The sequence below is a fragment of the Oreochromis aureus genome, linkage group 1 (assembly GCF_013358895.1).
Source record: "Oreochromis aureus strain Israel breed Guangdong linkage group 1, ZZ_aureus, whole genome shotgun sequence".
NCBI lineage: Eukaryota > Metazoa > Chordata > Actinopteri > Cichliformes > Cichlidae > Oreochromis > Oreochromis aureus.
The window spans coordinates 10,774,310-10,797,852 of NC_052942.1; the positions used below are offsets into that span (position 1 = coordinate 10,774,310).

At 38.8% G+C, this 23,543-nt stretch overlaps 1 protein-coding gene across 3 annotated transcripts in view; it reads right to left on the minus strand.

Moving 5' to 3' along the window:
* kcnq1.1 (potassium voltage-gated channel, KQT-like subfamily, member 1.1) overlaps nt 1-23,543 on the minus strand; it is a 40,458-nt gene that overhangs the window by 14,933 nt on the left and 1,982 nt on the right. For all 3 annotated transcript variants that reach the window (XM_031751502.2, XM_031751501.2, XM_039605354.1), the window contains exons 2-7: nt 17,654-17,744; nt 10,962-11,088; nt 10,355-10,433; nt 9,831-9,927; nt 5,221-5,361; nt 427-537 (exon numbers count right to left, since the gene is read on the minus strand). In XM_031751502.2, the coding sequence (XP_031607362.1) occupies nt 427-537; nt 5,221-5,361; nt 9,831-9,927; nt 10,355-10,433; nt 10,962-11,088; nt 17,654-17,744 (646 nt within the window). The remainder of the gene's footprint in view (nt 1-426; nt 538-5,220; nt 5,362-9,830; nt 9,928-10,354; nt 10,434-10,961; nt 11,089-17,653; nt 17,745-23,543) is intronic.

Consider the following 23,543-nt stretch of genomic DNA (forward strand, 5'->3'; position numbering starts at 1 on the left):
TTATTCAGTTTTAACCACACACTTTCAGGCAGCTGCACGATCCGAAAGATAGAGAAAGAAGGAAGAAACAAAGAGGGATACTTTATGATTCTATTCGGTTGAGAATAATTTATTTTTTCCCATTAACCTTCATAAACACGCAATTAGCGGATTTAAATGTGGAGATTAAGCGTTTTTTTTCTAGAACTAAACATAAATAATTGGGGCTCTAAGTATTTGAGACATTTCATAAACCTTATTATGAATATTGAACCAAGGGTAATATAGAAAGCGATGAGGAAAACTATACTTGTCTAATCCAATTTTTCACCCAGTTTTACAGGGTTCACTGACTTACTATGTTTCTCAGCAAAGTCACTGCTGTTCTGTAATCCTCACAGCACAACTCAACCATAAGGTTAGGCGGAAATTTCTCACTGCACTTACTGCAGGCAGGGCAAAGAATGAAATGGCAAAGACTGAGAAACAGGAAGCAATAGTCTTTCCGATCCAGGTTTGTGGCACTTTGTCTCCATAGCCAATAGTTGTCACTGTGACCTAAAAGCAGAAAAACACAGACAAGACAATGACGGCAGTAGTGTTTTATAATTATTATAATATACAGCTAGGGTACGTGTTTGGAATAAACCAAAGTATAGGACAGCTTAAATAATTACCTGAGGCACTAGATGAAAAGTTAAACAGAAAAAAAAGCTAAGCCAAAATGATTAAAAAACAATTGTTTACATTATACGTTACAATCACAAACTGCTTTGTTCTATGTACTTTATTTCGATTGGACACACAGCTGCATATTGGGGTTCATATATTTTGCTTAAGGACACCACTGGTCCCCTGAGACACGGCTGCCATTACTACAGTTCATCATCACTGGTTGAAAAACCTGGGGATCATCAAAGTCAGGAGTACATCCGTGGTCCCTGCAGATAGGCTAGAGCAGTTGCTGATACCACAGTCTTGAGTATCTGCTGACTCAAATATCAATTTGATACCGTCTTTTCCTCTCTCTTCAGTAACTAGGCTGCTAATAATACATTTTTTGGAAACACAGCTGAGCTCCAGATGTCTCTTGTGAAACTGCAATGCTCATGTTCCAGTCATTTCAGTGGATAGTATTATAACTTGCATGCACTTCCTGGAGACTTATTATCACTGCATCCCTAATTCTAACCACTACGCTATCATTAAAGGGGACCTATTATGCTTTTCCTTATTTTCTATTACATATATACATAGTGTTATCAAGGCTGTGGTGCTAATATTTAACACTGTTAAAGTTTTAAAGAACAATGTGTAAAGTAACTCTAAAAAGCTTAGGCTACAAACTGCTATAAACACTCTAAACACTACCAATTAGAGTGGATATCTCAGGCACACAGGCACCAGGGCAACACTTTCCAATCGACCGAGTTACTCATTGCACATCTCTTTCCATGCATGTGCTCAGAGCTTACTTTAGCATTAGCATTAGCATTAACTTGATAGTTTGGGCTAATGAACTGCACTTGGTACTGACAGGGGTTATAAGATTTGCACAGAAAATCATTAACTTTCTAAAGTATCCAACACTGACTTGATCCAACAACCGTAGTAGTTGTTTTAGAGTACAGACATTTTGCTAGCATGGTTGCAAAAAAACAGTGAAAGTACAAACAGTTTAAATACTGTATCATCACATCCATAGCTGAACCCACAATTATCTATTGACTTTACTTGACCAAATACTTTCTTTGCTTTGAGTCTTTAGTGCATTAGACCCCTGATTTCCCAATCCTCCAACTGCAGCTCTGATCTTTTCACCTCTTGGACTCTTAATAACATCTTCATGTGCTGAAATACCCCAAACTGACTTTCAGCGTGTGTGTGAGAGCAGACCCAAATCAGATTAAAAAAAAAATCATGGGATCTAATGTGTACAACAACAACAACTTTCATTTCATACTGGGACAAGTTATTGACTTTGCTGTGTATGTGTGTGTGAGAGAGTGTGTGTGTGTGTGCATTTTTTAATATCAGAGTCCCTGAAGTTTCCATGAGGCCGAGTGGGTGGTGACTTATTGTCTGAAAATAAATTTTCATCCCGTGTTTTCTGCACTATTTGTTTTGCTGTTTGTATTAGCAGCCCACTGGATTTGCCCAAGGGGCTTCACACAACTCCTACTGTAACATCAGTAGTACAGATAAAACAGTCTATATTTGACCTTTCACTTGCTAAAAAGCAGCTTACAACAAGTCATGGTTTTCTGCAAAATCTTATTTGTGCTAGGATAGAAATGTCAAATCTCAGAATTCAGAAAACAATCATAATTGAATAGTTTAGGATCATTTCACTTTGACAGTTATTGCTACGGATAATTTCACTAACATTTTACACGGGTTTCTGTTCTGGTTAAAGGGCACTATACAGTTGCCCAGGACACCAGGACACCTAAGGTAAGGACAAAATATTTTCTAATTAATTTTTAAACATCCAAAGCACACCTTACTTTGAACAAATACTGGTCACTGTGCTCTCAACACCAGCTAGACAGACTGTGGAAAGGCACTCTACTGGGGCCTGACTCTTGCTGATATAACCTGCTGGCTGCTGCTTTTGCAACCGTGCAGATTATTTGCTCACTCGGCTTTGTGTATCAGACATGGGTAAACACGTTCTTTACGTTCTATGCAAACATTACAATTTCATCCTCATTGGGAAAAATCATAATCCGGACAGATAATACTACGTGCCCAGATATGTCCTACAGCAGGCCTTTTATGTATCTTTCAGTGACATTGTGGAGTCAAACAAACGCTCTAAAGTGCTGCTTTATTTTAGCTAATTCACATTTTTATGAGTGTCTGTCTAAATCTTTGGCAGATCTTCTTGTATTTAGGAAATATTATGACATTATATATAATATATATTACATTATAAGGAATGCTTTATGTCCTTAATCCTATTCAGTTGTAAAACAGCTAAACTGCATCACTAAATTTGACATAGGGTTGAATATTGAACTGTACGGCATATAATGGGGCAAATTGAACCATAAAGCAAAGCAGTGACATTCTCATATTAACGACTTCTGTTATAGCTTCTCAGTATAGAACTCATAGAGATAATGTTAGAATCATATAGGGATGTGAACACTCTGGTTATGTTTTATACCATAATCCCAAACATGATTAAAACTGGGATAACTCATAACACAGAACAGCATCCATGAAAAGATACTTATTCACAGGTGATACTGGTAGGTCCCCGCCCTCCACACACACACACACACACACACACACACACACACACACACACACACACACACACACACACACACACACACACACACACACAGAGCTGGCTTGAATCAGGTCAGAAGCAAACTGAGTGTTTGCTTAGGGCTCCATGGACAGCAGAGGGCCCCCAAGAGCACTTGAAATAGTCCATAACATAAGCTTCTCCAGCTCTTCTCCAAAAAGAAAGAAAGAAAAAAAATGTCAGCAAATAACCTTAACATTAAGTTGATGTGCTTGCTTGTAGTGCAAATCCCTCTAGCTTGTCTGTCTTACTAACATAGCTGGACAGAGCATCTCTTGGTATGTCTGTGTGTTGCTCGTTAACCATTTCCATGGCTGGGTTCTTCTTTGTTTTTGTGCCCGACTAAAGTGAGAGTGAAATTATATATGCTGATAAACACAAACAAGCAACAAGCCTTAGAAACTGCAATTCACACGTCACATGTGTTCATATGTGACCATATGGTTTCGTATGCGCATTCATGAAATGAAACATATGCTTTACAGCAGCAGGCTCTGTAAAAGCACCCTGAACACGACAGTGATCGTCTATTCCTAAGTCAAAATTCAGTTACACTTGTGGAAAAAGGAAACTCTTTGCAAAGCCAATGACTGACAATTACAATTGATTCAGTATTTGAATATAAATGCTCCTTAGCTGTGCATACATCTCTTATGAAATGATAACAAAAAGTCATTCAGCATTTCATTCTCATGTGTCATCTTGAGATTGTACAGAATATACTGTGTGAAAAAAAATCTTGTTTGTTTATTTCATACTTTTCTGTATAAGTATACTCAATTGTAGATGAACAGATTGAGCAAATTGTTTGCACTGTGCTGACAGGTGGGACTGTGTGGCAATCTCAAACAGCGTACATGGCTTATGGGTAAATTAGGAGGGCCCCCTTAGCAGAATTTTCCTCAGAGCCCCAGGCAAGCTCTGCTCATGTTTCTGTCATTTTAGAGAACATTTCAATAACTTACTTTCATTTTCTGGAGACTTTCTTCCACCATCATAACTGCTTGCCAAATCCCAAGACTCAACAAAGAGACTATTATAATTTTCCTTTTTTTGTGTGTCATACACAAAGTATTCACTCACCCATCTAAATTATTGAATCCAGGTGTTCCAATCACTTGCACAGACACAGGTGTATAAAATCAAGGAGCAAGACATACAGACTTCTTTTACAAACATTTGTGAGCGAGTGAGTCGCACTCAGGTACCGTGGTAGGATGCCACCTGTGTTGTCCAGTCATGAAATGTCCTTGCTACTAAATATTCCACAGTCAACAACAACAGCAACTGAACCACAAAGTGGTAGGCCACGTAAAATCACAGAGCGAGGTCAGTGAATGTGCATAGTGCGTAGAGGTCACCAACTTTCTGCAGGCAGTTACTACAGACCTTCTAAACTTCATGTGGACTTCAGATTAGCTCAAGAACGGAGCGTAGAGGGAGCTTCTTGGAATGAGTTTCCATGGCTTAGCAGCTGCATGCATGCCTTAGTCTGAGCCTTAGCGTCTAAGTGTCCGATGCAGCGATGTAAAGCACACCACCACTGGACTGTAGATCAGTGCAGATGTGTTCTCTGGAGTGAAGAATCACGCTTCTCCATCTGGCCATTTGATGGCCGAGTCTGTGGGCTTGGCTCAAGTTTGGGTTTGTTTTTTAAGAGTTGGGCTCAGCCCCTTAGCTCCAACTCTTAACAACTTTGTGGGAACAGTTTGGGGATGGCCCCTTCCTGTTTCAACATGACTGCACGCCAGTCTCTCTCTCTCTCCATATGTATGTATATATATATACATATATATATATATGCTTTCACAGTTCACTTTTATGACTGACATTATCATTTCCCTTTTTGTCCCATGAGTCCCCAAAATGTGAGTGTGTACACAGATTTATGGCCACACACTATAAGTAATACAAATGCTTACCACTCCCCACCACAGGGCATCAGCATAGTTCCCAAAACCAGTGGTGCCACTGCTGTCAACAGCATCTTTCTCTGCCAGGTAGACAAAATACGACGAGAAGATCAGGCTCAAAAAGCCAATGTATAAGGTTGTGATCAGCTCCTGAAATACACATGCACAAAGATATTACAAATTTTAAACTCAAACATGTGACCATGTTAGAGAAAATATTAAGTAATATGAGGTGTGAATTTATGTATACTTTCTGGCAAAATGCATCAGTTAGCTTACCAGTCAGCTGCCTGTAGCCGGATGTGGCTGTGTTTGCTAATAACATGACATATGGATGTGAATATTCATGTAAGAGTGCTGGGTAAATATGATGATTACATTTTTCCATCGGAGCATTTTGCTGCCTGTGCTGGCTTGTGTCATTCAATAACCAAAGGTGAATGCAAAGCTGTGTTCTTAATCATGCAACCTGTCATTTTGCCGCTAATTTTCAGCACCAGTTCTTTCAATCGAACATCAATTGGATGGGATCTTATTTGAAAACTGCCATCTGAAATTTGATTATGACGCTCTATCTCAACCAAAACTGTGCAACTTTATTCAGAATATTTTTTCTTTTTCAAGTGTTTTTTTTTTTTAATCAAGTGAAAAGCCATTAAAATGCTATGGTATTCTTGGCCTGAGCAAAGACTAAAATGTCTCGAGTTTTAAAGGGGCCATAAGTGCTAATGAGTTTAAAGTGAAAGTAAGTTCAGTAATAATCAGTAATCACTGCAGGGGTGTTGATTGAATTCAGATGTGCGGTAAATCATCATAAATTACTTTGAAACCCAGACGTCTGATCTCTTCCAGTGTATTTATCATATATATAAAGCATCGTGTTGCAGATTCAATAAGCAGCTGTCTACAATTTGCTCAGGAGGTCTACTTGGGTTTGGCTCTCATCCTGTCTGAGTGTAATTAGACTACTGCTTTGTGAAAAAGCTCTCTAAGTGCACTCACCTACTACGTGATTTTAAACTGGGTTTAACTACTCAAAGTGGCAGAGCGCTGCCTGCATCAAATTGGGATGAATTCCTGATAAGTGAAAATTTTATTCGTGTCTCGGCCCAAAACTGTCACTCTGAGACTGCCACACAGAGAAGCAGCAGCAGATGACTGTGGAATTGTTCCATCCTAGCCTTACATTGCTCTAAACAAACGGTGCTTACGATCTCCCGGTAGTCCACATTTGCACCTGCATTTCCTCATTTCATCACACATTGTTTTTGGGAATGTTTCTGGGCATCAGACCTTTGCCAGTAAACACCTGACAGAGCCTGTATAACACCTTCAAGTCATCCGTACTGCTAGCAACTTGATTCTTGGAAATAACAGCTTTTAACGCATTCAGGCACATTTTCCTTGAGCTGCTACCTGAGGTTTAGTAGATGTGTTGCTGCTGCTGTGACCTGGCAAACACATTCACGAGATGTGTGCCTCCCATCTGCCAGTATCAGCCAGGAGCAACTGTGCAAATTGTGTTTAGAGCCACAGGCACTAGAATGCTACTGTGTGTGTATGTAAATGCCGTTATAACACAAGGATTGGATACTGATTGGAGTGAATGAAACTCCATTGACTTTAAAAACTCCAGCTGTTAACACAGAGGGGGCTGCACTTTCATGCGTTTATGCGAGAGTCTAGTGGAGCAAAACATTCCTGCTCTGTATAACACCAAGAAACTCACAAAGGAACATATATACAATACACCAGAGACCAGCTGGTTGATGGCAACTTGACCCCTACTGCACTGGCTGTTGTGAGAGTACACAATGTATTTCCCTTCCGGCTGTTGGAGTTGTGTAGAGCCTTAGCAGAACATATGAGAACTATACCCACAGTGACTGCAGTGCAAGGTGAAACAAAAATAAAGCATGGATGTGATGAGTGTGGTTCTCATGGAACAGCTCCCTCTATGTCACACATGATGACTTCTGATGCCTGCAATCAGGACTGAATTTAGCCAGGCCTCTCCTAGAGTCAGTCTCACACTCATCCTCTCCTTTCAGAGTCCATTTAGGAACAGCCCAGCCAGTGTGTGAGTGGAATTGGACAGTGAAACCCTTAAATGGTCTACATCAGTGAAGCCTTGTCACTCTCAGCTAGCAGGGTTTGGAAAATAGAGAAAACCTGAAATAAGTTTAACGTGGTTTTGCATGCTGTAGGTGTATTCTATGCAAATTTAGGGGGTGGGGGAGTTACAAGATGATTAAAGGGATTAAGAAAGACAAAAGAAGACACAGTTTATAGTTTACGGTTTATATATATACAGTGACACAATTTTTTGTAGATTTCTCTGAGAACACCATCACACTGGACTTTAAATCAAACAATCAAGATGAGATTTATTTGTAGTCTTTCAGCTTTAGTTCAGTGTTTAAAAATTACTGTCATATTTATACACAGTTTTCTATTTTCAGGGCTCAAAACTAATTGGTCAAACAAACATGAGTAATTTTAAATCTAATGATTGTTTTCAACACACGGATGAAAATCCTTTGCCATGAATGACGGCCTGAAGTCTAAAACCCATGAACATCACTAAATGCTGTTTCCTCCCTTGAGATGCCCTGTCGGGCCTTTACTCCAGCAGTCTTCAGTTCCTATTTGTTTGTGGATCTCTCTGCTTTCAGTTTTGCCTTCAGTAAGTGAAAAGCATGCTGTGTTCGGTTGCGATCAGGTGACTGACCTGTCAGTTGAATTTCTTTGTCTTGAGAAAGTTTTGCAGCTTTCTTTGGGTTGTTTTCTATTTGCAGGATTTAGCTGAGTAGAGAACACTTGCGAGCGCTTCTTTCACCAGTCACATCATCGATAAACACTAGTGACTTGGTTCCACTGACAGCCACACATGCCTGTGCAATATTACCTTCACCATGTTTGACAGATGATGTGATATCTTTCAGATTTGTAATAAGCTTCTGAGCTGTTCACTTCTTTCTCAGTTTGTTTCTCTTCCCATCTTTCTGATACCAGTTAATCTTAGTTTCATCTGTCCAAGGATTTATTTTTTCCCCAGAACTGGTCAATCTCCTTTAGATGTTTTATGAAAAAGTCTAATCTGACTTTCCTTTTTTGGATTGCAACCAGTCGTTTGCACTTTGTCAGAAACTTTTGATATAAAAATTTGCAGTAATGAATGCATTTTGGCCAGATGCTGTGAAGGTGGAAAGAATACTGCGATCGTCTACTTTAGTCGTCTTCTGTTGTCGTCCTGGCACTTTGTCATTGCTGAGCTGCCCAATGCATTCATTCTTTTTAAGAATGCACCACGTTGCATCCTTGGATCTCTGAATGTTGCAGTGGACAGCTGATTTCATCACTTGAAATCAAGTCCAGATCTTTCATCTGCATAATTTGCCATAGTATAATCAGGAAAATATCCTGACTTGACCCTGAAACTGCTTGTCTGTTAGGACCAGTTTAGACATATACATAATTCTGTATACTTGACTTTAATTGCTAAAAAGGCTAATGCAATACTTTTGTTAAACCCTTGAAATAAACCAAAAACAATCACATCTTTATTGCATACATTTGAAATCAACTATGGTGGTGTACAGAGGAAAAAAAACTATCCCATTGTCTCAGTCCCCCTAAATAACTGTAGATGGACTGCATAAACTATGTTCATTATCTCAACCTTTTCTTGTTTTGTAGGAAATTTTATATACTTCCTCAAAATGAGTCAGACACAGCACAAGACTCTTGGGTTGAAGTTTTCACTGCAGATTGTATATTTGTGTGTATATTTGTTTTTATTCAATAGTAATTTAGCTGAACTAACCATGAGAAGGTGAATATGACCTTTGAAAACAATCAGTTAATTAGGAGCACAGCATGCAACACAAAGGAGGTTTCTAAGGAAACAGAACTTAGCAGATTAACAAGAACTCATCCCTGAGGCATATCAGCTATGAGAGATACTGCACTCTCCTTCAATAACAAGTACATTCCAAACTTTACCATTTTTTTTTTTTGTACCTTCAAGCTAAAGTGCTTTCTACAGCCAGTCAGAAATCAGATTTGAAAATGCCCCAATGTGTCCCTGTGCTGACATTCATAGCAGAGGTCAGTGGCTGATGATAACCAGCTTCAGCTGCAAGCAAAATCAGCCAAGGCCAATACAAGTAAGCATGGTAGGTGGTACCGGATGAGTAACATCCTTGATCCCCTGCTCATCACTCTCTCTTTTTATACTCACATTAAGGACAACTACTGTGACCACTGGGGCTAATCACGTCCACCTCTGTGTCTCAGCTGAATGATACCCTAGAGAAAGACATGGCCCTCTCCAGCAGATGAGCCTATAACGCAAAAACCCAAGCTATTACGCAGTGGCGCTTTTGTTGTGGTTCTCGGCTGAATACTCATTTAACTGTATGAGGTATTCCCATGTGAGGACCTTCTCTTTATACCGCATAAAAAGGAAAAATAAAACATGAAGAGGACAGACTATCCTTGGCATAATCCCCTGACAGAAAGCTGGCAGCTAACTAATAATGCTCCGAAGCTCTGGTGGTGGTAATAGTTTTGGACGTAAAATCTAATTTGAAGCCTTTAAAGGAGTGATTGTGTACCTGCCGATGGATGAAGACAACTGAGCCCAGGAGACGCCACGTTCCTCCCTGTCGGTCAACGTGGAGCATACGCAGGATTTGCAGAAAGCGAATCCCTCTGGTCGATTAAAAAAAAGGGAAAAGGAAAAGAGAAAGTGTTTATATGCAGATATTATTCTGCACAGCAATTGAATGTTAATATTCATGCAGACACAATAAGGCTAGAAATATTATACCTAAAGCATGTGTGCATCTTTATCACATATATCATAAATGGTCTCCATTCCTATGTAAAGACTTTCGACGTATAATTTTCTCCCTTGCAGAGCAGTGAGCAGTAGGCCTGGCTTGTAGTTCAGCGATTAATCCCAGAGGTGTAGTACGTTCTTACAGTCATGGCTACAAACTTTCACCCCAAACTCATGAAACCATTCATTATGGATCTGGCTTTGTGCAGGGTACATAGTTATGCTATTGAGGCCAGAGGTACAGAAAGCATCTTCTTACAAAGTTTCTACTTGTACATACTGCACACAGTCGCTTACCTTACAGCAGAGGTTGCAAAGACCTGGCCTTTGGAGCCCACTGACAGCACAATTATCGAAGCAACAACTACAATCAGATCTGCATTAATAGAGAATGAGGGGTCTTAAGCCTACATATGCCATAACCAATAACGTATATAATATGAATATTTTTACATTCATGATTATGGTGGTTAATACAACAAGAAATTAAGAAGTGGTGGTCTCCATATGGGGGTGGGCTGGGAGGGTGGGGGTGAAAGAAGAAAGTACAGAAAGTGTTATTTTAGGAAATTATCATCAGTTTTCATTTCAGAATGATTCTATTAATCAATTTAGCTAAGAAGGGTTACAAACATTATTAATACTAATTTTCATTGCAACATATTAAAAAAAACACCTGGAGGCATCGAATTTAAGAATAACAAGCTGAAGGTGGAAGAAATATTGCAGTGACAGTTTTAATTTCATGCTGAATTTGTCTTAAATATCTCATTTTGGGATAAAGCTCAGGGTATATTACAGATATTGTTTAAATTTTGTGCGTGGGTGGGGAGTGATACGTCTGTCAGCATGCATGTGTAAAGATATGTGTGTGTGTGTGTGTGCACGAGGATTGTGTTCCTACCTATAACAGATATTGGCTTCCTGGCAAAGCGTAGTCGGCCCCAGATGCCAACATATTTACTGCGGCAGCCTGCTGACCAAAGGCGGACAAAATATTCCACACCGAAGAACACCACAAGGACAATCTCCTGTCAGACAAATGAGGGAGAGGGAGGGAGGCAGATAAAAAAAAGACAAACATCAGATGCTGCTGCAGGATGTTCGGTCCAAAAACGGCTGAACAGCTGCTCCAACTAAAACAAAGTTTGGATTACTTTAACCACAATAATATGGATAAAATATTATTAATTACCAAGATAATTAATAACCTGATAACACTTCCAATTTGTCAAGGATTCATTTTCATTCCGTGCATACTCCATTTGCTACTTCTAATTTGTATCACACCATTGATTTGAGTCAGCTACTAAAAGAATTTAATGTACCTGATAAAATAAGGTACGTGTGCTTTCTGACAGGTAGTTCAATAATCTTTATCTCTATTTAGTTAGTTTTGAAACTGAATTTTGATTATTTTACACATCTAAATTAATAAATCTTGAAGAATATATACGTGAGCAATGTTACATAAAGTCTTTCTATCTCTGGAGAGAGTCGTATAAGATCTGATATTTTTCAGAGTGACTTGAGTACTTGAGTCAGCATCAGCTGGGATTTGATGAAAATCTGGAGGTGTACAGTGAGAAAAAAGTAGGTTATAAGACCTCTGTAGCCCACCCCTTACTGCTGATTGTGGCAGCTTAAAGCTACATTAGCTGCTCACACACAAATGTTACCCAAGGATTAAGGTGGTTTTAAAGAGGAAGGCAAACTGTCCATTTTTATATTTTTCTTTTAATAAAACAAAATCTTATACATTCTAGAAAAGATACTTGACTTTATCCCAAGTACTACTCATCTTTCTGTACAGTGAAGCTACAGCCAGCAGCTTGTTAGCCTAGCTTAGTTGTCTACAATGACTGTGGAGAGGAGAGAAAACTCATGGCAGCTGGTAGCCCAGCGACAGTTTCTTAGGTTAGGCTGACTAATTAGCCAATGTGAAAGTTTCTTGAATATAATTTGCAGCTTGCCCCAAATAATTAAATCCAAGCATTGACATAGTTTCAGAGCCAGAAAAATAGCCAATGTGAAAGTGTCTTAAAGCTATACTGTATCTGAACACTAACTGAAAACAGCTTTCTGACCGAACCACTGTATACACTTTCCTGTTGAGCTGATGTTCTCAGTCACTGATTATGGGTGATACAGAATAACAGGTTCAGTCTGTTTTGTAACTCTCAGTCATACTATGTTTTAAAATGGTGATTAGCTATGGTATGACACTGGCTCACTGGCTAAGGACTTGTCAGTTAGAAGTCTTAACCCACAGTCAGACCTGCGCCTCTCGACACATTGTGGCAGAAAAATGTTTACTATTTTGTTCTCTTAAGCTAAGTTCCCTCTTTATGATAATAGCAAAGCAGTTATAGTTTAATAACCCATTTAAAATGTATTAAGGCTTAAAGTTATACTTGTTTAGTGTCCTAGTACCTTTATGTGATAGGTAAGTCCAAATTTCTTTAAGATCTTTGGGTATTAGCCTGTCAATGCACCTTGCTAACCAAATTAGCAGCCAGTGCTACTCTTAGCCACATTTCCTTGTCAAATGTGGTTCCACCCAGTTTTAAAAAATCAAGATGCTATAACGGAAGTTGCAAACTTAAAGGCTTCAAAATGGTGGTGCAAAAAGCAGTGGGCTGTATAACAGTGGTACCTTTTTACCATCTATTGTAGGAACTAACCTGGTCTAAAGCTAGCAAAGCCTTAAAGCAGCCTATCAACATATTTAAAATACGCTTATCATTAAAAGCTACATTGCTTGTGTAACCCAGCGGTTCTCAGACTATGAGGCGGACGGCACTGATGGGGCTTGTTAGGACTAAATATTAAGTAACACTATGCTGAAAGACACTTATTTTGGTACAGAGAAAAATGAGGCATGAACATTTTTCAGCATTTAAAGGGGGCCACAAAAAGCTTGAGAGCCACAGGTTATAGTCGTCATTGCTAAAGTAATCTAACCAGATAAGAATGTAATAATTACACCAATATTGGGAAATTAATTAAATCACAACAATAAACTCCACATGTCTCAGTTTGGGATAGAAGCTGTCTGACAGTAAATCACTAACCTTTCCTTAGTTTTTTTTTTCATTTCTTATTTTTTTTTTGGATGAGCAAATTATGTTTTAAGGGCGAAATCTCTGAGCTTTTGGAGCTGTTTTCATTATTTGAGCTAAAAATTTAAACCTTGTAAAATGAAAATTGGATTATTAATATGCTAAAGTGTGTTCCTGGAAGCTAATATCTAAAATGTTACAGTATTTAATTTTTCAGCAAGGATTTCTACTTCAAAAGCTCTGGTGTGAATCGTGGAGCTTGAGTTAAAAGTTTTCTTTACCTCGGGTACTGTAGAGCAATTTTTTTTAGTGTTTATGTGTCTTGTGTCTGCACATGATGACAATGTTATAGACAGCTGATAGATACACAGAATACTGACAGTGGTTTTACTCTATTTCACTGACAGGTGACAACGTGCCGTGAGTCACAGAGAAGATAAAACGTGAGCTAAGATGACTAAGGCACTGTGGTTTTCGTAATTTAAAGAAAAAAAATACATTTGCAAACAATTATTAGTTAAGATTAGGAACTTATTGTTTTTTTGTTTATAAGACCTTAAGGATGCGTGCTTTGGTCAGAAATTGAACAGCTCTCTTTTTTTTTATTTAGAAGAAAACAATGCAGCACATTTTGACAAGGAAGCTATTTACAGAAGGCAAAATGAAAAAAAAAACCAAGCAAGCAAAAAAAAGGAAGCAAAGATCAATCCTCATTCTCATCCAGCTTCTCGCGCCTAACCCCGCTGCTACGCTAGATCTCACTGCTCTCAAATCCCTCACCCCTACAAACCCACCCAACTCTGCTTCTTCCATCCTTTTTCTCTTATTATGAGAACCACAAGGGGGGGTGACAACAAATCGAAAACACCTCCTGAAATCATTGTCTCCATGCTGAGGGTCCTTCCCTGAAGTCCTCAATGCAAGATTATTTTTTTTTTTGACCCAGACAAATCACTGATTCTCATTCCTGCATCGTTCCCCTATGTTAGACTCTCACTATATCCCACCCTTTGGTATCCCCCCCCCCCCCCCATCTCTTTAATGCTCCATTCCAGTATAGTAATCTACACTGAAGGATGACTTACTGGTCTCCATTAGTGAAATTCCAGGTCACCCAGCTTAGATTGCCTGAATTCCTTTGCACTTTGACACACTCAAAAACAATGCAGCTATACTTTAAATAGGTCACGGTGCTTTGGATCCAACAAGAAATAAACAAATTCTTTTGAGAATGTGAATCCTTTGGGCAAACTGCCAAGCATCTGGCCAAAAACACTACTACACAGTGCCAGCCAAAGCTCCATCTCCAACTAAAGAACAGAGTGGTTTCTGTTAACCTTGAGCATACAGGAAGAAAGAAACAAGACAAAGGAGAGGCTTCAGCGGTGGGGGAGGAAAGAATGAAAGAGTAGCAGGGTCAGAGCAAATCTCTAAACTAGAAAGCACAAAGTACAAAACAGTCCCTCAGGGATGCAGGATGGAAGAGATGAATGTTTGAGATTTTAGCAGCAAATATTAATTATTCATTATCTGTGTAGAAGAGAAGAATAAGAAGATTAAATATCTCCAGAGGGTGAACCTAAGGCAGAAAAACAGGTTGCAATAAAATGTATGTATATTTGATGATACAGTAGTAGTTTTTAATAAAAGACTTTCAGACGTTCTCTTTTGTTTTAGTTTCTTTTTTTAATTACAAGTCTGACTTTTAAACAGAAGAACGCACAGCAGCCCTGTATATGAAGCAGAAAATAAACCTGTAGGATTTGAGATGTGTCGGCTCATGAACCACCATGACTATTTTATCCCATTATCCTCAGGCCAAGGTGAACTTGTCACATGTGGCACGCTCCAGTCCTCCTCAAAATCCTTTTTATCCTTTCTTTGGGTTTTCTTTTATCCAAGCTTGAGTGACTCACTCATCACCCAGACAGCTCCTCTGTGCTCAGCAGCTGGTGTCTCGGGGTTAAGTTTATCTCATTTACTATTGATTTTAGAGGAGGCACTTTTGCCCTCTTAGGCCAGCGGGACACACTGAAATTGTTTGTAGAAAAGTCACTTATATAGTATGAGCAAAACTGTCCCTAAATGTTTTTTTGTTTTTTTTGTAATGCAGTGGTCAGGGCCATCAATAAATGAAATAGATTTTTTTTAAACAGCACACACTGACATTTGAGATTTGGGGTTTCAAAACAACAAACTGTGGTCGAAATGAAACATCTCTGTTTACTCTGACATTTAGACAGTGCTTTATCCACGTATCACATCCCACAGGCAAAATCAAAATACACATCGTAACTCGGTCACTATTAATCGCACCGTCATCATTTTTTAAAATTGTTTTAAAGATAGCTGCTTAGCAAAGAACAGAAGCAAATCCTAAATTGGGATACAGCTGCCTTCTGTATCCCAATTGGGCTTGTTTGTGTTACGTTGGCCAACACAAAGAGACAAAACAAAGGTGCCGAGTAGATGATAGAAGTCATATAAAAGATCGGATGAGGAGACTCTAAAGGGAGGACAGGCTGTGAGAAAAAGAGGTGAATCTTGCTTTTGATTTGGATTCTTTTAAACCTCGGTCACACTTCTCCCATCTTTCAGAAACAAGTGGGTCACAGACTGCTGATCAGGATAATTAAAAATACACAAAACCAGTTTAGATTCAGCATTTCTTGGCAAACGCACCCTGCATATCTTTACAGCCTAACAAGTAAGTCTACAACCTTAAAAAACATATCCATACATCTTTTTAGAACTGTCTTCTTTTCCTTATCTTGTACTTGCACATTGCTACCTTTCGTGGATCACTGCAACCATCAAGCATGAAGATCCCGATACTGTCTATAATTGCTTGAAAGTGTTGTCGTGACTTGTATTTGGTAGTTTGTCTGGTCATACGGCACAGCAGATTTGACACGAGGACCTTGGAAACTGTCAGTGAATTCAATACAGCAAACAATATATTCATAAAATAATTGTAAACCTGTTTCGTAGCCCCCTGCTTATGCTCCCCATGACTCATTTCTGTTGTCAAATGAAATGTGAATTGTGGCCGTGACTGTACCTGTGGATGTGTGTGGTTATTATAGCACAACATGAGGTACAGCAGGACCTCCTGTTCCACAGTGACTCTTTTTTTATTCCTTGTATGCCCATTTGAAGCTTACAGCAGACCATCAGGAACAAAATCAGATTGTTTTTGTGTCATAAACTTTGGTACCTCTAGAGCTAGAGAGTAGTCCCACTAGTACTCGCTGGGTCACTGAGCATCTAGCAAACACCTTCTTTATGATGATGTGCAAACAGATCTTTTTTTGGAATCCATAGTATTGAGTCTGTCTTCCCCGTGGCATCTTCAGTCACTGTATCCTGGTTGGTTTGATTATGTATTAAAAGGTGGTAACTGAGCCTTCAGCACTTCAGAGGAGATTACAGCATGAGAATGGTGCATTATTTATAGGCCTCACTCTAGGCTAAGGTCATGTAATGGTCATGGTTAGATGAAATAAACATTAACTGATAAAAGGGAAAAGAACAGCAAACAACTAATCACCTGCAGAATGCAGTATCTGACTCAGTCTGTCTCTATTGTCATAATCACAATGGCTACTAGAGGACCTTTTTTGCTTTTACATAAACAGACACAATATAAAAATTATCACGTAATTATGAGAATTTCTTGTCAGTATCACTAAAATTTTATATAATGACAAGGAACATTTAAAAATGTTAATGAACAGTCTACACAGAGATACTTTAACTCATCTACTTGGTAACATTCCTATCCTTGCCTATGGGCATAAGCTGTGAGCAGTGACCAAAAGAATAATATCTGAGATACAAGAATCGGTCTTGACTATTGCTTGGAGATAGGGTGAGACGCTTGGTCATTTTGGAGGAGTTCAGAGTAAAGCCACTGTTTGTCTAAACAGTTGAGGCGGTTCCGGCATCGGACTGGGATACCTTCCTGATGCCTCCTCCATAAGGTGCTAATGTCAACTGTTCTTTGGCAAAACGAATAGTTCATGTTTGTGCTACTTTACACTCAGTGGCTGATGGCAGTTGCAAGGGTTCAGGCATCTGATTAGGATGCCTCCTAGGTGATGTGTTTTGGGTACAGCCAACTGGCTCTGCCCTGGGGCAAACCCAGGGTCTCCACCTAGTTATTGGTAGCATGGCTTTTATCTCCTAACTACTGTTGCCACTGAAGGCTGACAATCTGGTTTCTTACTTGTTCAGGCATTTACAAAGCAGGCTAAAACTGAGAAAATATACTGAATACTGACTTTTGTTACATTTAAGTTGTACTTTGAATAAAGTTTTTTTCAATAAAGTTTTTTTTATGTATATGTATATATGAAGTACTCTAAAGTTAAAAATGAATAGAAATATTAAAGCTATTGTAAAATTTGTTGTCCACTCTATGTACAGCTCTAAATACAAGAAAACCCCAAATAACAACAAACCAGGCACAAACCAATGTTCTTCAGGAAAATCTCAGTTGTTACTTTTCTTATTTCTAAAATTTAACACTCACCACCCAGAAGAGTGTTGTGTGCGCCAGGGCCTGGTACTGCTGAATGGTAGAGAGAACACTGAGGATCAAACACGCCAAAACTATCAGAAATCTGGAGAGAATGAAAGAGAACATACGTTAATCTTGATTAAAATGAGGTTTTATTAAGTTTTACAATACAGTTCATACATAGCACCATTATTTTTTATAAAATCCAGTTGCATACTACTAGCCAAATGGATCATTTATTTTCCCTAAGTCAAAGGTTTGCATAAATTGTCAGTCAAGACATGTAACTGCAAAATCCTCACTCCATTTTTCAATACCTCACCTCATATTTATGTCAGCAGTTCACACTTTGATTTAAGCTGCAAAAATTCAGTCAGCTTTGGTGTCTGCTTTGGGTTTAAGCTTCTGAACAACCTTACAAAAAAAAGAAGGTTCCAGACAGCATGGCATTATGTTGTATTTTTACCATGAAAAGTATTTGATTGAATCTGAGAAAACATTCAAGGACAGCCCTCTGGAGCAAATACTAGGAACCTTTTGAACTCAACCATATGAATGCAAAGCACATGATAAACTTGTCAAATAATAAGAACACTGGTTTGCACACAACCCACAAGCAGTATCAACAAACATGAAATTGCTCTTTAACATTCTCCTTATCCCTCTCAAGGTCACAAGCATTTCAAATGCAGAAACAATGAGATGTCTGAAACTCCTCATACTACTTGAGTAATACATATTGTTGATATAAAGCTTTAAACTGCTGTGACACTACACCAAAAACCTACTACTCATGTGACCTTGAGATTAAATTCTAACAATGTTTTTGTTATTTGAAAGAAAAGAGCAAACCTTATTTAAAAAGTCTACACAGTACCTTGTAACATAACATCAATTTTATTGATTTTTTCCCCTTTGCTGTTCATAAAAGTCAAAGGGAAAGGTTTTGTTTAATTTGACGGCATTAAAGGAAGGTGGAAAAGCAGGACTAACTGTAATATAAGTGATAAACCATTTTCAAACCCATAACCTTCTCACATGTGCTTTAGTCCAACAAGACAGAGGTTCGTGTTTTAAATTTTTATCATTGCAGTACTGCAGTAACCTCAGCTTACAGAGCTCAAGTAATGCTAGTGTTAAGCATTGCAATTCTTTAGCCAATAATTCAACAGCTGCTCATCACATATGATCTACTTTAAAATCACAGGGTGCATTGCTGAGAACCAGAGTTAAATACAGTTTCTAGTCATATCTCTGATCCCATATGACACCACAGTTAAGATAGTATTTTACTGTCCTCTTTCACTTCATTATGATGTCACCAGTGAAGCCACGGCCATGTTACCGAGCAGTCTACTCGCACTTTGGCAGCTTAACAAAACTGTCATGTGATACTTTGCCGAAAAGTTGCCAGGAGGGCCAAGGTTAAAATGATTAGCTTTTCATTTCCGTTACCTTGGGAATGGGATGTTGGTGATAAAGGGCAAAACTTCTGAATGGATTCTTGTTTCAATGTCAGTGTGTTTGCCTGCCGTCAGACACAAGAAAACTTTGACGACTAACTCAGACACAAATGTATTGCTGTGTCTCTGCAAACATACATGGGAAAAACAGAGTCTGTACAATTCTAACAAGTCTGAAAGTCAATAGAGTTACGATTACCTTTAATCTTAAACACAGCCGGAACTCTCTTAAGCAAGTTTTCTTGCAATTTCTTAGTGTTCAGGAATACCTCTGTCCTTGAAGGACATTCAAAGCTCTTCTTTGGACGTTGGGTGCCTTTTGTTCCATTCTCTCTCAAGACAACCCAACACTGCTTCAAGTATTGTTTAGCTCTGGGCTCTGAGGAAGCCTATCCATGACTGATAGTGTTCATCCCTTCTTAAGCCCTATTGCCACTGATTTTCAGTCCAGTTTTTGTGTACCTCGGCCTTTTCTCCCTGTTTCCTTTCTTTAAGAATAGCTTCTTGACAGCTACTTTTCCAATGAGACTATTTCTGATGAGGCTTCAGTGAACAGTAGCTGGATCAAACGAAGGGCCAGATACATCTCTCAGGTCCTGTGTCAGGTCATTGCTGGATTTTTTTTTCTTTTTTTCCAAGTACATGACTTTCTTATAATGTTCATCTGCTGCAGATGGTTTCTTTGAGGCCTGCCTCTTCTTTTGTCCTCCACTTGTCCAGTTTCCTCTGATTTTTTGAAGGACACTCTGTACACAATGCTGAGATGTGCCAAGATTTTGGCTAATAGCTCTTTGGGAATCACCCTGTTGGTACAAAAATGCTATTTTATGCCTGTTGAACTGTGCTATTCTTGGCATTTTATTTATTTATTTCAGATTCAAGGAAAGAAATATATGTTCTTTTGTGACAGGCTGCAAGTAAGAGAGTGCCTAAAGATACATTTTAAAATGGGCTTTCTGCTAACGTGTGTGTAAACTCAAAACTGCTTGATCCAGTGAGTTAGGTTATGCCTGAATGATTCATAGGTCAGTGTTAAGTGGCTCACCGATCAAAAAAACTCCAAAAAACAAAAAGCCTTTGCACATGTCGACATTCTACACATGTTAAAGAACATTAGAATATGTGTGATTTTTATTTCTTTTGGGCATATTTACAAGTGGATATGTGTATGTTACTTAACCAAACAGCAACAGCATTATACTGAATAATGACCTGTTTTTCACACGAAAAACAACAATATGAATAAACACTTTTTTTTTTTAAAAAAGTACTTTTTTTTGGAGAAGTATAAAATCATAACTAAACAGTTAAAAGAAAAATCTTTCAAAGATAAAAAGAAAAAGTGTAATTTAATTATTTATTTAAGGCAAACTGCAAATGTAGCAAGTGTTTCTTTTGGAGGAGGAGGGCTAAGAGTAATGCTGTTTGAAGTTACCACTTGGATGAAATTGACATATGAGCTACCTAATCTACAAATTAAAACAAAACCGAGACAGCCTGCAAACATGCAGCTAGTCCCGTGACATAACGTTATCAGGTTATGTGGATGACGTTACTTTCAGCTGATTAACCTTCACGTAGCTCCAAGTTCCAGGATTGATTGCAGGACCCCATTGAAATTTCTCTTGTTTACTAAGGAAATATCACTGTATAATGTTACCAACGCTGACCTGGGTGACAACATCTGGCATTTTAGTGAATGAATAAGTGAGTCTTCTTCTAAATGAGTTGGTGCTCTTCGGCAGAGAGAACCTTTAGCAGCTATAATGCTGTAGAGTTTGGAAATTACAATGCTAACTAAATTTACTGCAGAGAGTCCATCTGTTGTATCACTGCAGTGCACACATAGACACCGTGTATGTGTGTGTGCGTGTGTGTGAGAGAAACAACACCTCAGTTGTTTCTATACTCCTGGCAATATAAGAATGACAGCTGTAACTATTTTAACTGCACACAAATATGGTGACAGCTGGAGCTGTAAAATGGTTAGATGATTGAAAAATGTAAAGTAAAACTACCGACAAAAAAAGAAAGAAAAGGAAAAGAAAAAAAATCCCCAATTTCATTTGTCTTGTCTATTTTAGGTGCCAAAATTGGCACTAAGTACAATCCAGACTCATATCAGGGACACTGCAGCTTTAGTGGCGAGTGAAACCTGAAGCTACATGAACTCATCCCATCACCTCCAAACCCCCTGGTGACTGAAAAATCACTGAAAGATGTTGGTGCTTCCTGGATGACTGGAAACATCCTTTCCAGTCATGCAGCCACCGCAGCCCTAAATATTAATTGTCTTGTTCCAACATGAAAACATTCCTGTATGGAAACTTTACGCATGGAGAGTTACAGTTTCCAGTCAGTGTTTGCACCACGAAGACCCTTATCGCCACACGCTACAGCTTCAGTTCATTGAAGACTGGCCAGGAATCGAAATAACCCCCTCTGTGTGTGTCTGTGTTTAGCTTAAACACAGACACACACACGCACACACAGCCATGAACGTGCACTGCACACGTCAACACAGATAAAAGACTGAGGAGAAAACTGCTCAGGGCTGGTGCGTAACACAGCTAAAGCAGCTTGTCTTGTCTGAAAGGACCGAACAAGTAGATAATGCAGCACAGCAAGCTGACTCTTCAAAATGACATCTTCAGACTGCTGCCTGTGAAAATGGAAGTAAATACATCGAGGAAGAGCGAGCCACATTACACAAAAAAAGTCAAAATGTTCACCGGTAAGAACATAGTGTAATTTGTAAAACTTTATGCTAATATGTGACAGAGGCAGTTAAAGAGGAGATCAAAAGAAACACAGCTGAACATCAAACTTTCCAAACCATACACTCTGTTATGCTAATGGTTGTAATTTGTCAGTGAAGCACCGCTTAAATTATTTCAGAGCGTTTGAAATCCCTGTAAACATACACACTCGGTATGCTGAGCATACACTTCTGCTTTACTTTATATTCATCTGAGACTATCTAACTTGTCAGTCCCTCTCCACTATAACTGCACCATCATATTTCACTTCCTTGACCTCCAGGCCTATAGATAATACAGGCTCTGTGTTGCTGTCTGGCACCCGTGGGCCTGGTGTAGCAACGGACAAAATAATACATCGGCTAAGCTACATAGGCACCACTGAACTCTAAACAAAAGCTCAAAGCTTTGCTCCTATCTATTATTGATGGACAGATTCACTTGCAGTCTGTTGTGCAGCGAGTGTAGAGACAAAGTGGGGGACAGGATAAGAGTAGTAATGCTGCTGACCATGTAACTAGCTCTTTTATTTAACCGTCACGTACTATGAAACCCCCCGCAACAAAACAGAGATAAATCAATCAAAAGAAAAAGAAAAACTATAAAAAAAAAACTCAGCCAAAACTTTGGCCAATATGGGGTTAGGGTTAATAGTTCAGAGATACCAGCTCTTAGATGATGGGTAGCCTTGTGTATGTGCTTCACTGGGTAACTTAGCTATTAGCGCCATCTAAAATGGAAGAAAAAAAAGTTGCTTAATTAAAAAGAATGACTTGATGTCTCTTCTTATTAAATCTTCTTATTAAAGTTGTATTTGACTGAACATCCTCCAATTGTTAGTCTGAAAAAACAAACACTTTTCATTTGATTTTTCTCTTCATTTCCCAGTTGATTGATCCATCACCAGCAGGTGGAATGGCTTCATAACACAATGCTGAGTTTACTGTGGCACTCAAGACTCGTTTTAAATGTGGTGCTACAAGAAAAGCAATATGTGGAGCAAGGCTTTCTTTCCAATAGCTAAGTGTATTTTATGATCATTTCAAAGGAAATGCATGGGCCCTTTTCTTTTTAAACATAATGAAACATTCCTCAGACCCTTAAAGCATGCTATATCACTAAACTGACTTACATATGCATTCACCTGCGCACGCACGCACACACACATACGCTTCTGATAAGGCTTTGGGTCACTCTGGTGTTTGAGTTCTGGGTCAGTGATAAGGCGGTACTTCTTCCTAACTGCCTTTCTCCCACTCAAACATTTGCAAAACAAGGTACTAAGCTGACACTAAAAACCTGCTGCATGGTTACACACTATACTTACAGCAAGCACCTGCTGCTCTCATAGTAGCAATAAAGCTCTGTCTTAAATGCACAACAATACACCACCAAATTAAACCTAATGATCTAATCTAATCTAGTCGTTTTGAATATCTTCAGATGTACTCCAGGTTTTCAAAAAGCTGAATCTGTATGTGCGGCACCGAGAACATTTTTGCCATTAAAGGGTGCCATCAAATTGCCTTTATGTCCTGAAAAAAAGACTCCCTCTGTCTCCCAATCGTGGCAGTTTCTCCTTTGTTTAACTTTGACCATGTACACTGCTAACAGGGACACAGTTAGAAAGGTGAAAGTGATTATTCTGCTTGCATATCACTATATTTAGTAGAAATTTCA